The sequence below is a fragment of the Fukomys damarensis genome, unplaced genomic scaffold (genome assembly GCF_012274545.1).
Source record: "Fukomys damarensis isolate Sample0158 unplaced genomic scaffold, DMR_v1.0_HiC HiC_scaffold_28, whole genome shotgun sequence".
Lineage (NCBI taxonomy): Eukaryota > Metazoa > Chordata > Mammalia > Rodentia > Bathyergidae > Fukomys > Fukomys damarensis.
The window spans coordinates 18,158,142-18,173,187 of NW_022900940.1; the positions used below are offsets into that span (position 1 = coordinate 18,158,142).

General features: G+C 40.8%; 1 protein-coding gene across 1 annotated transcript in view; it reads left to right on the forward strand.

The window, feature by feature from the left end:
* Positions 1-14,360: 14,360 nt before the first annotated feature.
* Trank1 (tetratricopeptide repeat and ankyrin repeat containing 1) overlaps positions 14,361-15,046 on the forward strand; it is a 113,550-nt gene continuing 112,864 nt past the window's right edge. The window contains exon 1 of the mRNA XM_033756997.1: positions 14,361-14,664. Within this exon, the coding sequence (XP_033612888.1) occupies positions 14,552-14,664 (113 nt within the window). The 5' untranslated portion in view covers positions 14,361-14,551. The remainder of the gene's footprint in view (positions 14,665-15,046) is intronic.

The following is a 15,046-nucleotide window of genomic DNA, read 5'->3' on the forward strand; positions in this document are numbered from 1 at the left end:
GAAATATCTTAGTTACTTTTTTCATTGCTAAGACAAAATACCCAACACCCAAAATTAAAGGAGGAAAGGTTTTATTTTAGTTCACAGTTTGTACAGGTTTCAGTCCATAATCAGCTGGCATCACAGTGGAGAAACAGTTCGTGGGATGGCAGGCAGGAAGGCAGCAAGCAGCCAGCCTGCTTCTTTCTGTCCCTTTATATTTCATCTAGGATACAAGCCACCCAGGATGGGACTTCCTATTACCCACAGTCAGAAAGATGCTAAACCAGTTAGTGGATTAATCTAATCATCACTCCCTTCATCCATATTCTCATACCCTTAATCCAGCCACCTGCCAAAAGCCCCACCTATGAGCACATGAGCTTTGGGTGTGGGGGGGATCTAGATACAAGCCATAACAATGACCTGTACATCTTTATTTAAACTGATCTGTTACTTAAAGCCAGAAAGCATCCTAAATAAAACTGATTTTCACTTAACCTGAGATAAGTCTTTCCCCATATTATTGTATATTGTGTCAGATAGCTAATGGTTCACAGAGAGTATGAACAAATCTTGTTCTTTTGAAAGGATTGCTGAGCATCAGTAGTGACTGTTTTAGCTGGGCATGGTGGTGCATGTCTGTAATGCCAGCACTTAGGAAGCTGAGGCAGGAGATCTCCTCGAGTTCAAAGCAAGCCTGGGCTACATAGTCAGTTCAAGACCAGCCTGAACTACACATTGAGACTGTCTCGAAAAACAAACAAACAAACAACAACAACAACAAAAACCTGACTGATTTAGTGTGATAGGCTAATGGATGACATATTTAACTTTAACATTTTTTTGAGAAAAGAAAAAATAGAAAATATAATCTTTATATAAACTCACTAAGTATAGATTTTTTTTAAAAGCACCTACAGTGTGCAAGGCCCCGGGAAAGGAATAAAATTTCTTTTTCTAGAGTTTATAAATTAATCAGGAGAAAAATGCATACTAGTGAGGGAGGTCCTGGTTGACTGTAATGTATGGTCTTTTGTGCTTGGCCTCAGCTGATGTAAAGAAACATCTCTGTGCAATGTTTAAACGTCTTTAAGTTTGGATCCGTGAATGAGCTGAGCTGGGTCGGGTATGCTTTCCATCCACCGGATTGGAGGTAAAACATGAGCCGGCCAAGTCCTGTAGGTGCGCACTCCCGCCTCACGGTGGCGGCGTATCTAAAAGAAAAGAGGAACAGCTCCTGGTGAAGCAAGTCCTTCCAGGTCTGAAGACCAAGAAAACCAACGGGGATCATTACATCATGGCAGGGAATAAACATCTTTACTAGTGCAGCACTGCTCAAGAAGGCTGGCCGCACTTCCTCATTCTTATCCCATCAGGCTAGCTGGTTAGCTGTCCCCCCTCAATCCTCTCCCTTTACTGTCTTTTTCCCCCCTCCTTTGTTGTCTTACTCAACACCCCATCAAGTCCACCTCAGGCTTTTTGTTCTCCTTTGAGGCTTTAGTTTCGTTTTCTGGGTGTTCTTCTTTTGTTCCTCCCTCTCCATGAGAATTAGTTTCTCAGTTCAAATGCAAATTTCTTAGCCATCCTGCTGAATGTTATTTTCCCCCCACTCCTGATTCCCTATGATGATAAACTTATTGTCAGGAATACTAATTTGGAATTATATCTAGCAGCTTTGTGACATTGGTCTCATTACCGATATATATAATATCTATTTACTTCTCCATTCCACAAGGATTGTGTTAGCTAAGTGCCAGAGAGCTAGGAACATAGAATGAACATGACACAAATCTTAGATTTGGGGGGTGTGCACTATATAGGTGCCAAACATTTATAAAACAGGATGAAAAGAGCTGGCACAGAGGTTGAATAAGAAGCAGTGACGAGGAAGTGGTGACAATAGAAAGGCTGGGTCTGGGTAGATGGGTCAGTCCAGGCTTACACATGGGAGGTGATGATAGAGATGACTGATATAGGGGTCAAATGAAAGAGGGTGGGAAGGCCCTACCAGGGTGAAAAAGTAATAACACGTGAAAACCTATTAGTTCCTCAAATTCTCTGGAGTTCAGTGAGATCACAGAAAACCACATGGTCGGAATCTCCAGTTTACCTCAGCTTAGTAACGAGGTCTATTCTAGGTGTTCAATTTTACTAGTGATAATAAACTCGCAAACCTATCTGGCTTGTCTGTGCCTAGGTTTTATTTGATGAATTAGTTGAACGGAAACTTTCACGTAAGAAAATCAAATTTACCAGACTATGAAAAAAGGTCAAAAGACTTTTTTTTTTCCCTTCAAGTCCACCATCTCCATGGCAACATTTAGCTGAATCCACCTTAGGAGGATCCTGGCTGGGCCAGGTTGTTGCAGACTTTAACTCTCCCTGGTATTTACATCTGGTCAGATACACTGAGCTGTGGTATTTTCCTGGTCCCTGTAGGTAGCCAAATTTTTGACCTCTGATTTGACATATTTGGAGGCTCTAGTTTGAGTTGTTGACTGGGATTCTTATGAAGCCTGGTAATGGGAAGAGGCTTCTCCTCCTCTGGGGATTATGAGGAAGGTGACAGCTGGCGCTGGCCCCGTCACTGAGATTTAGTTGAGCAGAACACCACCCGTAGGGGCATGGGTCAGAGCACAGGAAGAGAAGACAGGCAGCAGTACACAGGGAACTGTGATGAATAAACATTCTCAGGACCCATCCCTTGGACATTAATCCTGGTCTGTGAAGATGAAAGTACATGCCTACCCAACTATTGCGTCGTCAAGGAAAGAGTTCAAATGGAGAGCCACAGCCCACAGCTTTCCCCCTTTATGTTCCTATCCTCACCTCTGTCTCACAGAATAATGTGCACATGTGACCATGTTCACAAGTCCACGGCCCAGCCCTCAAAGCTAAGTTCTGTTCACATCTCCCCAACCCCTGGCAAACAGATGTGGCCCCTTGGCCACTCTTTGGTCTAAGGGGGTCGCATGCTGATGCTTGGTCCACTTTTAGGAGGGCATACTCAAGAACCAGGCCTGATCAGACTCTTAAAACTTATCTGTTTTAGCTATTTCATCAGGGAATCATGGGGATTTAGGCACTGAGAACATGGTTTAGAAAGAAAAGTAGTCTGGATGGCATCGCCCCAGAGGCCAGTGGACTCTTCACCTCCAAAGGAGAGCCTGAGTACTGGAATCTCATGAAGTCCAGGGCCAGGGCTGAAGTGCTGAAAGGAACAGGAATGTACTTACATTTCTGTAGATAAGGGCTTCTCAATTAATTTGCTAGGTCTGTTGTACTAAATTACCATGAATGCGTGGATTAAAATGACATAAAGCTACTTTCTCACAGTTCTGGAGGCTAGGTCAAAATCAGTATTCAGTAGGATTGATTCTTTTAGAGGGAGACTGTTCGATGCCTCTCTTTTTTTGATACCGGTCTTGCACTTGTGAGGCAGGCAGCAGAACCACTGAGCTAAATCCCCAGCCACTTCTTTTCTCATTTCTGATAAGGATGGCAAACCTTGGCATTCCTTGGCTTGTATGCATAGCACTCTAATTTTCATCTCCACGTTGCATTCGCCCTATATATCTATGTCTTCACGTGGCCCTATCTTCTACCTGCTTCTCTTCTTCCCTTCTCTACCTTTTGGAGACACAGCCTCACTTTGTAACCCAGGCTGGCCTCAACTCTCAATCCTTCTATCTTAGCCTCCCAGGTGCTGGGATTACACTTGTGTATCACCACATTTGTCTGATCATCTTATAAGAACACCAGTCATGGGCCGGGGATTTAGCTCAGTGGTTCTGCCTCCTGCCTTGCAAACACAAGGACCTGATTTCGATCCCTGGTACTAAAAACAAACAAACAAACAAACAAAAAAGAACACCAGTCATATTGGAGTAGATGCCCACCTCCCTCTAGTATGACCTAATCTTAACTAATTATATCTGCAAAGCAAATATAATCATGCACTGCAGTCCAATGATGGACTGCAAATAGAGCAGTGGTTCCATAAGATTATAATGGAGCTAAAAATTCTAATCACCTAGAGACATTGTAGCCATTGTACTGTATCTGAATTTACTGTACTATACTTTTTGTCTGTATATTAGTATGTACTTCTATTTATATAAAAAGTCTACTGTGCAGCAGTATGCCATATTATACTGGCAGCAGTCTCATACATCTCATGTTTACTGCATCTCTTGATTGTATCCATATATATAAACACACACATATGTGGCTGTTTTCTCTTTATATAGCTACACACACACACACACACACACACACACACGACATATATCCTAGCTGTATAGTGGCCTATACCATCAGATTCATGTACAAGTATGTGCTATGATGTTCAAATGTGATAAAATTTCCTAGTGATGCAGTCTCAGGACATACCACTGATGTTAAGTGGCTCATAACTACATTTCCAAATGAGGTCACATTCTGAGATACTGGGAGATGAGGCACATCTTTATTGAGGGATACAGTTTAACTCATGACTGGTTCTATTTCAGGCCACAGATTGCACTCACACAAACTACCTTTCAGGTAGTCCTCCTGAAGATTGGGAATAGAGTGGATGTTTTTTCAGGGTAGTATGATTCTGGTCAACCCTTAATAACAATCAAGAGTTTAGTGATGCCCCAGTCCCTCTGCTTTTCCTTCCATCATGTCTTCGCCTTTCTCATCCTTTCTCAATTGCTCCTCCTTTCTCAGCCACTTCACTCTATCTATGTGATGAGAAAGATACCTGATGGCTTCGGCGGACTCTAGCCCTAATTTGTTGCCGTCCTCTCTTATTGTTCTTCATCTTTTCCTTGCACTACCAATTGCAATGCCTCCCCACCTTAACCATCAGGTCAAATTGCTGTACAATGTTCTGGTCCAACAACAACAACAACAACAAGCAAACCCTAGCTTTTTAGCAGTTGTTTAAAGGGGCAACTGCAAAGTCTGCAGTTTGGTTGCCCAGGATAGGCTCCTGCCCACTCCAGTTCAAGTAGCTGTGTCCAAAGTTGGGATCTCATGGTATAAACCAGGGCTGGTTGCCTTGGAGAAAGCATCTCTAGGTAGTTTACTAGCAGGTGGCTAAAGGCAGGACAATCATCCACTGCTATAAGATAAGGTTTCCCAACCTTGGCACCACTATATTTTTGGGCGGAATAATTCTTTGCTGTGGCAGACTTACTTGAGCATTATAGGGTGTTTAGTTGCTAGGCTTCTACCTAGAAGACACCAGAGGCACCTCCTCCTAGAGTTGTGACAATCAAAAATCTTTCCAGACATTGCCAAACATCCACAGGGTAGGGAGGGGGGTAGGATCACATCTGATTGAGAACCACTGTTGTAAGGGTATGGAGGCACTAGGATTAGCTCATCCAGGTGGGTATAGTAAGTAGTGAAAGTGTAAGTGTGAGGGCTATTGACAAAAATCTATCTCTGCCATGGCTGGCCCTGAGGCTGAAAAGGGCAGCTCCTGCTATGGGCCAGGGGTAGATGGCGCATTGGTGGTGGATTCAATATGAATAGCTGTGCTCATAAAAAATGAGAAAGCCAAAACAAAGTACCCTCTGTAAGTGTGTGTGTGTGTGTGTGTGTGTGTGTGTGTGTGGCACTTGTAAGGATTTGAATGAGTATGTTCATTGGTTTACTGTCTGCATATGCAGTTTTGAGAATGTACCATTCTCTGTACAGAAGGTAGGTATCATAAAAACCTGGTCCTGGCATACAAGAATTGGCTGCCAAGGATGTAAGGTGCTGAAATACTGAAGAAAAAAAGCAGACAGACCCAAGATTATACAAAGTTCAATTTATTAGAAAGTTTTGGACAGAAATGTCTTTGCTTATATTTTAAAATTAATTTTTATTGGTAAAGTTAAGGTATACAATGTAATGACATTCCGTAATCCATCTTGGTTCAGAAATGTCTTTAGAAGCATCAAGATCTGAGGATTCCTACACCTCAAGAAAGAAAGGAGAAAAGTCAGACAAAGGAGGGGATTGGCTGATGAGAATATACCTTGTTTTCCTCAAAAACTATTAACCTGTGAGCTAGGTTGGTAACAGGCCCTAAAGTCCAGCAGGAGAGTTGCTTGAGCCCAGGAGTTTGAGGTCAGCCTGGGCAACATAGTTACATCCTGTTCAAAACAAACAAACAAACAAGCAAGCAAACAAACTTTGTGGTGGTGCATGCCTGTAATCCCAGCACTCTGGTAGCCTAAGGCAGGAAGACTCAGTTTAAGTACAATCTGGACAACTTAGTGACTTAGATAGAACTTGTTTCAAAAATTAAAAAGGTCTGGGGATAGTGTTCAGTGTGAAGGTCCTGGGTACAATTCCCAGTACCCCAAAAACAAACAAACAAAAAAGCAACAAGTTCAGCTATCCACAGCTGGGACAACGTACTCAGCTGACTGTCTTACGACTTTGCTGTCCTATAGGGGATCAAATCTATGCCAAGGCTGCTTGGCAGGCAAGATGGCTGTAGTCAGGTACAGCTGGATCTCTGTGGTATCTGAGTCAGGGGAAATTATATATATATATAAATTGTAAATAATACATTCTGCACCTCCTATTTTGTAAGGGTAGATTAGGAACATCTATAACATATGTAATTGGTATTCTGAGAATGTTACACTGAAGAATCAGCTTCACTGAAGTTGAAATGAAAGAATATGCTTTAAAGAGTTTTTTTTTTTTTTTTTTTTTTGGTTGCACAGACCTACCTGTAGGTATAGGTAACGTGTAATTTAATATCCAGTGTCCCCAGTGATCTCCAGTGAGATTCAGCATTCCATCCAGGGTGGACTGACCTCAGGGTCCAAGAAACTCAGCCAACCCTACACTGAACTCATTTCTGTTTTATAGCCATAGTTCTTTAACCACTCAGTTGCACCAAAAGTTGCTTAACCTTTAATTTCCTTACTGTAAAATGGGAAAAATTAGTTCTCTTTTCAGAGAACTGTTTTGAGACCGACTTTCATTACCATAAATTTTTTTCAAAATCATGCTACATAAATGTGTAATAAAAAAAATTGTACTTCCGCTTATATGCATCATTATGTAAGCTCCTTTTTAAATAAAGTCTACATATTTATGTATAGTCATGTGTTGTTTAATGACAGGACATGTTCCAAGAAATGCATTGCTAGGCAATTTCATCACTGTGTAAATAGCATAGAAGGAAGTTACACAGACTTATATGGTATGGGTCAGTCACTGGACGACGTGGCCTCCTGATGCAATCAAAACACCGTAATTACGGGGCCAGGGGTGTAGCTCAGTGGCACCACACCTACCTGGTGAGATCAAGGTCCTGAGTTCCATCCCTGGTTCCAGAAACAAACAAACAACAACATAGCCCCCCTCCCCTGCAAACCCCACAGTAATCATGTGATTTTGAGGCTGCTGCTAGGATAATATAGCATAAAGTTTACAGTGAACTTTTTTTTTTTTTTGGTACTGGGGATCAAACTCAGGACATTGTACTTGCGAGGCAGACAGCAGCACTACTGAGCTAAATCCCCAGCTTGACAGTGAACTTTTTTAATAACTAGAAGAGTATATTCTAAAGTAATTGCCTTTGTAACTTTTCTCATTGCTGAGACAATACACAGTACTCAAAACCCACAGTTAAAGGAGGAAAGATTTATTTCAGCTCACAGTTTGTAGAGGTTTCAGTCCATAATCCAGCTGGCTCCAAAGCAGGGTGGAATGGCAGAGGGCATCACAGACACAGTCCATGGTAGAGTAGGCAGGAGACAGCAAGTAGTGAGTCTGCCTTCTATCTTTTTTTTTCCCCATTGAGTTTATCGGTACATTTTCGGTATACAGTACAGTTACATTCATCATTGGGATCTTGTACCTTTACGTGACAGGTCTTGGTTCTCATTTTTTCCCCTTATCCCTTCATCCCCTCTTCTCTTCCTTATTTACAAATATTTTATTTCCATTTTTCATTTTGTCGTGTTTTTTTTCTTTTCCCTTATTGCCGCCTATCTTTTTATAGTTCATCCAGTTTACGAGCCTGTTAATTGGTACCATCTGCACTCAGTATGGGGCTTTCATTATCTATACCCAGAACTATTCTAAACCAATTTAGTTACAACACACCTTTAATCCCAGTATCACATCCATGATCCAGCTACCTTCCAAAAGCCCTACGTACCCTATGAGAGCATGAGGCTTTGTGAGAACATCTAGACACAAGCCATAGCAGTAATGATTAAATTACTATAAAGTTTATAGTATAGAATAGCAAATACATAATCCAGTAGCATAGCCATTTATTAACGTATAATACATAACTGTATGTGCTATACTTTTATGTACCTGGAAGTGCAGGTTGCATCAATATTGCCACAAACACATAAGTAATGCATTGCACTGCATCATAATATATATGCTTTCTGTAGGTGATTAGAATATTTCAATACCATTATAAATTTTTGGGACCATCATCATATACCCTGTCTGTTGACAGAAAGGTCATTATGTGGTGCGTGACAAAATGGACTCTATGCTCCTGATCATCTGTCTAAAGATTTTTCTTGTTGAGCTATCTGTGTACATAGGCTTAGCTATCTGGGTATCTAGGATTGGTTATGGTATGAACATTGTACCAAGTGAAGATATCATGTTATTGTGGTCATCATGACATAATTTAATAGTCATTTGTATTCAATGAGTTTTCTGAGATAGGGTCTCACTATATAGTTCAAACTGGCCTTGAACTCATTATGTAGCCCAGGCTGGCCTAAGACTTATGGCATCCTTCCTGCCTCAGCTTCTCAAGTGCTGGGATTACAGAAATGTACCACCATCCCTGATTCCTGGATGTTTTTAACAATGATTCTTACCTGCCTATCTTCCCATGATTGCCTATCAATTGCCAGTCAATCAAGGTTATTAAATGGGTCCTTGGACACTTGGAGGGCGGAGAGCTCATCACTCTTCAACCTATCAACTAACCACATGTGAGAAGTAGCAGGACATGTGGAGCAAAACTGTGGCCTGCAAGACATTTTGTAGTAAGCGATGAGCCACAGACTCAGAGAGTGGAGACCTGTCAATGCTCTGGTTGGGGGAATTTTTCAAATCCATATTCTTTAAGTCTGTATTTGATCTGTCCAAAAAAAAGAGAGGTGGAGCAGTGCCTGGGCAGAGACAGAAGAGGAAGACTGCTGGAACTGTAGTCCCTCTTCTTGGCCCATGGGTTTGCTCTGACTTAACTCACACTCTGCTTTATTTTCCATAGTGCAAGCAGACTCCTCCATCTAACAGACTCACCCTCCTTGGAAAGCAGTTGAGTGATAATCTGTTGTTAGTGAACTTGTCCTTTGGAGTGGCTCTCCATTCTTTCTATCTCTGCACCTCAAACCAACTGGCATTGCCAAATATACTTTCCATTCTTACAAAAAAATCTTACATAGTTTTCGCAGATACAACCTCCTCAAATTTTGGCACTCCAGTAATGTTTTGGGACAGCTGAGAGGTGAGCAACACGGGCAGTTACCCTGACAAATTATCCCTTGTCAGCACTGCAGTCTGTGGTCATACAGGAGAGATATTCCGTGTTACAGTGTAAAAGCATATCCTGGAATGGAGTGGATGATGTGTAATGGGGAGAAGCAACATTGTTGAGCACATTCTCCAAAAGCAGGGCTTTCAATCCTTTAAAAAGAACATTGGGACACAATCATTGATTGAATAAGTATTTGCATTTTCTCCCTTAAAGTACAGTAATTGTTTTTAAAAAGACATACAGAGAGGGAGGATGAGAGAGAATGCAACAGGAAACAAAACAAAACAAAACAAAGCACAACAAAACTCAGAAGCCATAAAGCTATCAGAGGAGTGAGAAATGATTTAGCAGATGTGAGAACTGATGAAAAACTGGCAGAGTGAAAGCTGAGGGCCAGCCAGCCCATTTTACACAGCAGAGTTACTAAGTTTTGAGAACTATTAGTGCCCACTATCTCTGGAAGTAGGGGTAGAGAAAGAGCCTAAAGAGAAAGAATCTTGGTTGAAAGTTTATTTTAAAAGCACAAGTTCCCTAAATCTTGCTCAGCTTTCTACTTCCCCTTCCTTACCTGGCAAAGGGGCTTTAATTCTGGGAGGAACTAATAAGGTGGGTCTCAGGATTGGGGGATACTAGGCAGAGCTGAGGGTGAAGGTACCATATTATAAGTGTTTATCTAGCTCTTTTACACCTGTTTGGCTCCTGAATAATTTAGATTGTTGCATTTGACTAGGCTCAGAGGGACAACCCAAAGGCTGGTGTGAGAGGCAGCTCTCCTCAGTGGCTTATAGGTAGCTTATAGGCTATATGTTAATTCAGAACTCATATATTCTAAATTTTCAGTTATTTCTTATTGCATCATGTCCTCTCTCCCTCTATCTCTCTCTTCCTCCTGCCTTTATTTCCTTCCTTCCTCAGTAACTGTAATGGAATATGAAAGAATTTCTATTGTTGACAAAACCTTGGGTGCTGGTTTCACTATAATTTTATTTTTCCGTTTTGCTTTCACTTATATTCATAATGAAAGCACTGCTAAATCTCAGTTAAAGATTATTGAAAACAAAGGTAATAAGTGTATTTCCATTCACATCCATAGACTTCTTGAATTCTACCTGTGGATCCTTGGTTTCCAAGCTCTATTGCATAGGCTTGCTTAAATTCAGATCCAACATTTTAAAAGTAAGATTTTTTTTGTACTGGGGATCGAACTTGCGCCCTCGCAGTTGCAAGGCAGGCAGTGGAACCACTGAGACAAATCCCCAGCCCATAAGAATTCTTTATTGGTGGTGGTGTGTAATTCTTTTACACACCAGGAGGCATATGATATTCTGGCTGTCCTGGTTGTAGTGATGCTGGGACTGATAAGTGATATAAAAAAGAAACCACCAGATCTGTCCTCCCAATGGTTTACCTTCATTAATACTTCTATCTAGATGGGCTCCCGTTTTTCAAATAAGGAGAAATTGAAACATCAGGAAGAAAAGTGAATATAATGAAGTACATCAAATATTTAACAAATTCATGAATTCAATAAAAAATTCACTTGATTGCTGTGGCACCAACTTGTTCTGAGACTGATAAAGAGAAGAAAATGAACATTTGTCCTGACTTTTCTTTTCTATATGAGCTCTTTTTTCAGGGTAACCAAATGATTTTTATGGTAGGTTTTTCTTACAGAAGAACTCCAGGTAATAAGCGTAGAACAAATGAGAGAATTAAAAAAACTTTTATTTTTAATCCTTAAATTTCCCATGTTTGAACAGTAAAATCCCTATGAAGTTGGTTGCCAGCTCTTTTGACACAACCCAATTACACTTTGGTGGCTTTTTTTCTTGAACAACAAAATGTTCCAGGTTCAACTAGTACATTTCTGCCTCAGACTTGGAATTAGTGGTTTTCCTTAAAGCATTCCAGGTTCTTACAGAGACGAATGGTATTGGAGATCACCTCCTGGATGCCAGGAGTGCATATTATCACTTTCAAACTGTGTTATGTCCAAGAATAGAATTAGAAAATAGATCATGAATTCATACTGATATTTCCAGTTCACTTTGCAGATTACAGAATTTTTTCTTAACTTTGATTTATACTACTTTTCTCTTACACTGAAAATTTGGTTCTAACATTATTATAATTATTTGTGAGTTATAATTTATATACATTACTAATAAAATATTATCTAGTAATACCTAGTAATATTTTTGGAAATATTTAAAAATCATATCTTATCATTACTTAGTAACACTGACTATTAAATTTGAGGTCTTCATTCTTTAAATTTTTTTCCCTTAAGTACATCCCGTTGGTTAAAATACTGCATTTTAAAGTCATAAGAAAAATTTTTGTGGAGTTGTGCTACCCACTAAATATACACCTATGTTCATCTGTCTCTTAGTTTTCTATTTTTTGAAATAAAAACTTTAAAAACTTAAATATAACTTTTCAATAATGTTAAATATTTACATGCTTCCAAAGTTAAAACTATAAAACCAGGTAAAAGGAGCCAGCTCCCTTCTGTCTCCTCTACACTATTCCTTCTCATAAGTAGTTCTATGCCTTAGTTTATAATCTTCCTTCTATTGTTTAACTTATTTATAAGTAAACACATTAAAATATTTACCTTTCCACTTTACCTGAAAGGTAGCATACTATAAACAGTTTTTGCCTATTTTTTCCCACTTAATATTTCATGACCATGACCATCTAAGTCCTCATTTCTTAGTATTGCTTAATACATAATTTCTATGGGGCAGATATATGACAGAACATCTCACTTCCCAGTCTTACTCAAAATTATTCCTTTGAAGAAAACCCATAACAGGGGGAACAAAACAAAAACATGATAGAAGGATTCTAAAGAATAGGTTCTGTGTAGAAGGAAAAAAAGAACCACTGTTAGTATCTGCAGGGAGATTTTAAAAAGGCATGTAATAATGACAGAGAAGCCTGGCATGGTGGTGGCATGCCTGTAATCCCAGACTTTGGGAGGCTGAGACAGGAGGATTGCTACAAGTCCAAGGGCAGACCGAACTAAGTAGTGAGACCTTGTCTCAAAATAAAACAAAACAAAACAAAACAAAATCATGACAGAGAGAATGGAGTACTTCAACAAAGGAATTCTCACAAAATGAAACAATTCTTGAAAAGTCAGAGACTGGTATCATAAAAAAAAATCTCACTAAGAAGAACAGGAAGATGAAGGCGAGGAAATCTTTTAGAAACAGGAGCAAAAAAGGCAAAAAAGATGGAAAGTAGGAGATAAGTGATTTGAAAATTAAGGGAGTATACATCACACTGAGAACCACTGAAATCCAATGTTTTAATAATATCAAATAAATATCAAAGATAGAGAAGAAATGATTTATAAAGTCATTCAGGATCATTTCTCAGAATTAAGAATTTGAGTGGTAAGACTGGAACAACCCACAGTATCCAGTGGGATGAATAGGGCCACATGGATGCAACTTATTTTGTAATTTTGAAACATGGAGGGAAAAGGCATCCTTTAGCTTTCTAAAGATAAAAAAAAAAGAGGTCCAATAAAAAGTTCAGGGGTGGAATATTTTGGAATTCTCAACAACATACCGGAAGCTAGAGGTAATTGGAGTAATAGCTTCAAAATTCTGAAGGAAAACTATTTCAATGAAGAATTTTATACCCAGACAAACTAGCATATCAAAAGTAAAGGTTTCCAGATAAGGACAATCTCGAAAAAATTATCTTGTGATGCACAAAACTTTGGGGAGGGGTAACAACAGTAGCAATCATACATGTTAGTTGCAGACATGAACTCGGGTATTATTTAGCTAAAAGACAAAAATATTCTCTCTGTGGAAATATTCAGGTGAGAGGACAAGAGGCCACTACTCTTTTAACTGTGCCAATGTGTAACTGACAAAAATATAAAAGGAAAAGCAAAAGAAATAATTTAAAAAAGATATACTGATGTGACCGTTTTGAAGATTATAATTAAAGATAGAGAGAAAAGTGTGACAGAATTCTGAGATGCTCGAGAAAACGGATGAAAAAGTATTTGAAGTGTAGAGACCCTTTTCAACCTCCAGTTCCTTCACCAACCCCTTGGTTTGCTCTCCTTGATGTAATTAGGAAGTGGAAACTCTTTGAAACTGGGAGAAATTGCATCCAGAAGAGATGGCACGGATTTTTCTTAAATATAGAATTGAGAGGAAAAGCACCGAAAGAAGGATTATGCATTCTCCTAACAGTGAAAGGTCCAAGGATGTTTAGGAAATACTAAGTAGTATTTGGAGATTAGCAGTACTCCCCAAATTCATTACTTGTTATAATCACCTAGGGAGCTTAAAAAAAAAATCCTGATGCCAAAAACATACCCCATATCAATTATGGCAGAGTAAGAGTCAGACATCAGTATTTAAAGAATATCCCCAAGTTTGAGAACTACTGGAGTAACCACTGCATGAGGAGGCTGACTAGAGGGGTAGGATAACATTGCGAAGAGTAATCTCAAATGCCCAGCTACTTAACCTAGTCTCTAGAAGGCAATGAGAAGTCATTGAAAGCTTTTGAACTGGAAGTGATATAGCACGTTTGGATTAGGGTTAATGTACGGAAGAAATTGGACAGAGGAGGTAGTCTCTGGAACCAAGAGAACCTGGAGCTTGACTGGTAGACCAGTCCCTGACTCATGAGGGACAAGGGCCTCTGTGTATTAGACGTACCCCTGGGTCCTCGAGGGTTCTGGACCTCAAGGTGGCGTCCTTCTGCTCCCTGGAGCTGTGCCTGGCATGGTGGTCTCCCGGAAGGATTTGAGAACCACCAGGAGGCAGTGTAGGTAGACGCTCGCTCCTTGGAGAGAGCAGCAGAGTTTGCTTCTGGGTTGGAGTCCCCTGCTGGTGGATCTGTGTTCCAGAGAAGCTGCTACACCCTGTCAGGAAGGATGTGCAGTCAGTCTCTCGTTGGGGATGCAGGAGCCTGGGGTCGTCGAACCACCCCTTGACTCAGTCTTCACTGGCCTTACAGGAGGTGGATGAACAAGGGGAACCCCTCTTTTGGCTCTAGTTCCTGCTTGCGATGAGACTTTTCCTCAACACGGACGAAGACGCGCACATCGACACACCCGAGGCCCCGCTGCCTTCTTCCACCTTGACTTTGCAGACTCCCCAGAGCGAACAGGCGACCTCACAGTGAGTACCGAGGGTTGATTGAGGGCTGGTGGGGACCGCGAAGTGGGAGGACAGAAACCGGTGCTTTTTTGGAGGGAGACTCGAAGGGTACGGGAATGCCACAACCAGCCCTCAGCTGCTTGGTCCGGCTCACCGCGGAGAGGGAAACCACCGCCCAGCGCCCCTCGGGAGGGGAACGTGCGCGCGCCTCGTGGGAAGGGAACTGTCTCGAAGGCCTGGTTTTCCAGAAGAGGCCTAGAGCCATCTCATTGGAGCCCTCGTGTGCATGATGTGAGACATCGAAACGCCCCTTTCCAACACGATGACAAACACCCCCTCCCACCCAGCGGCGACGTGCACGTGACAGTTTCCAGCTCTCGCAACTACGCGGAAACTTGGACTC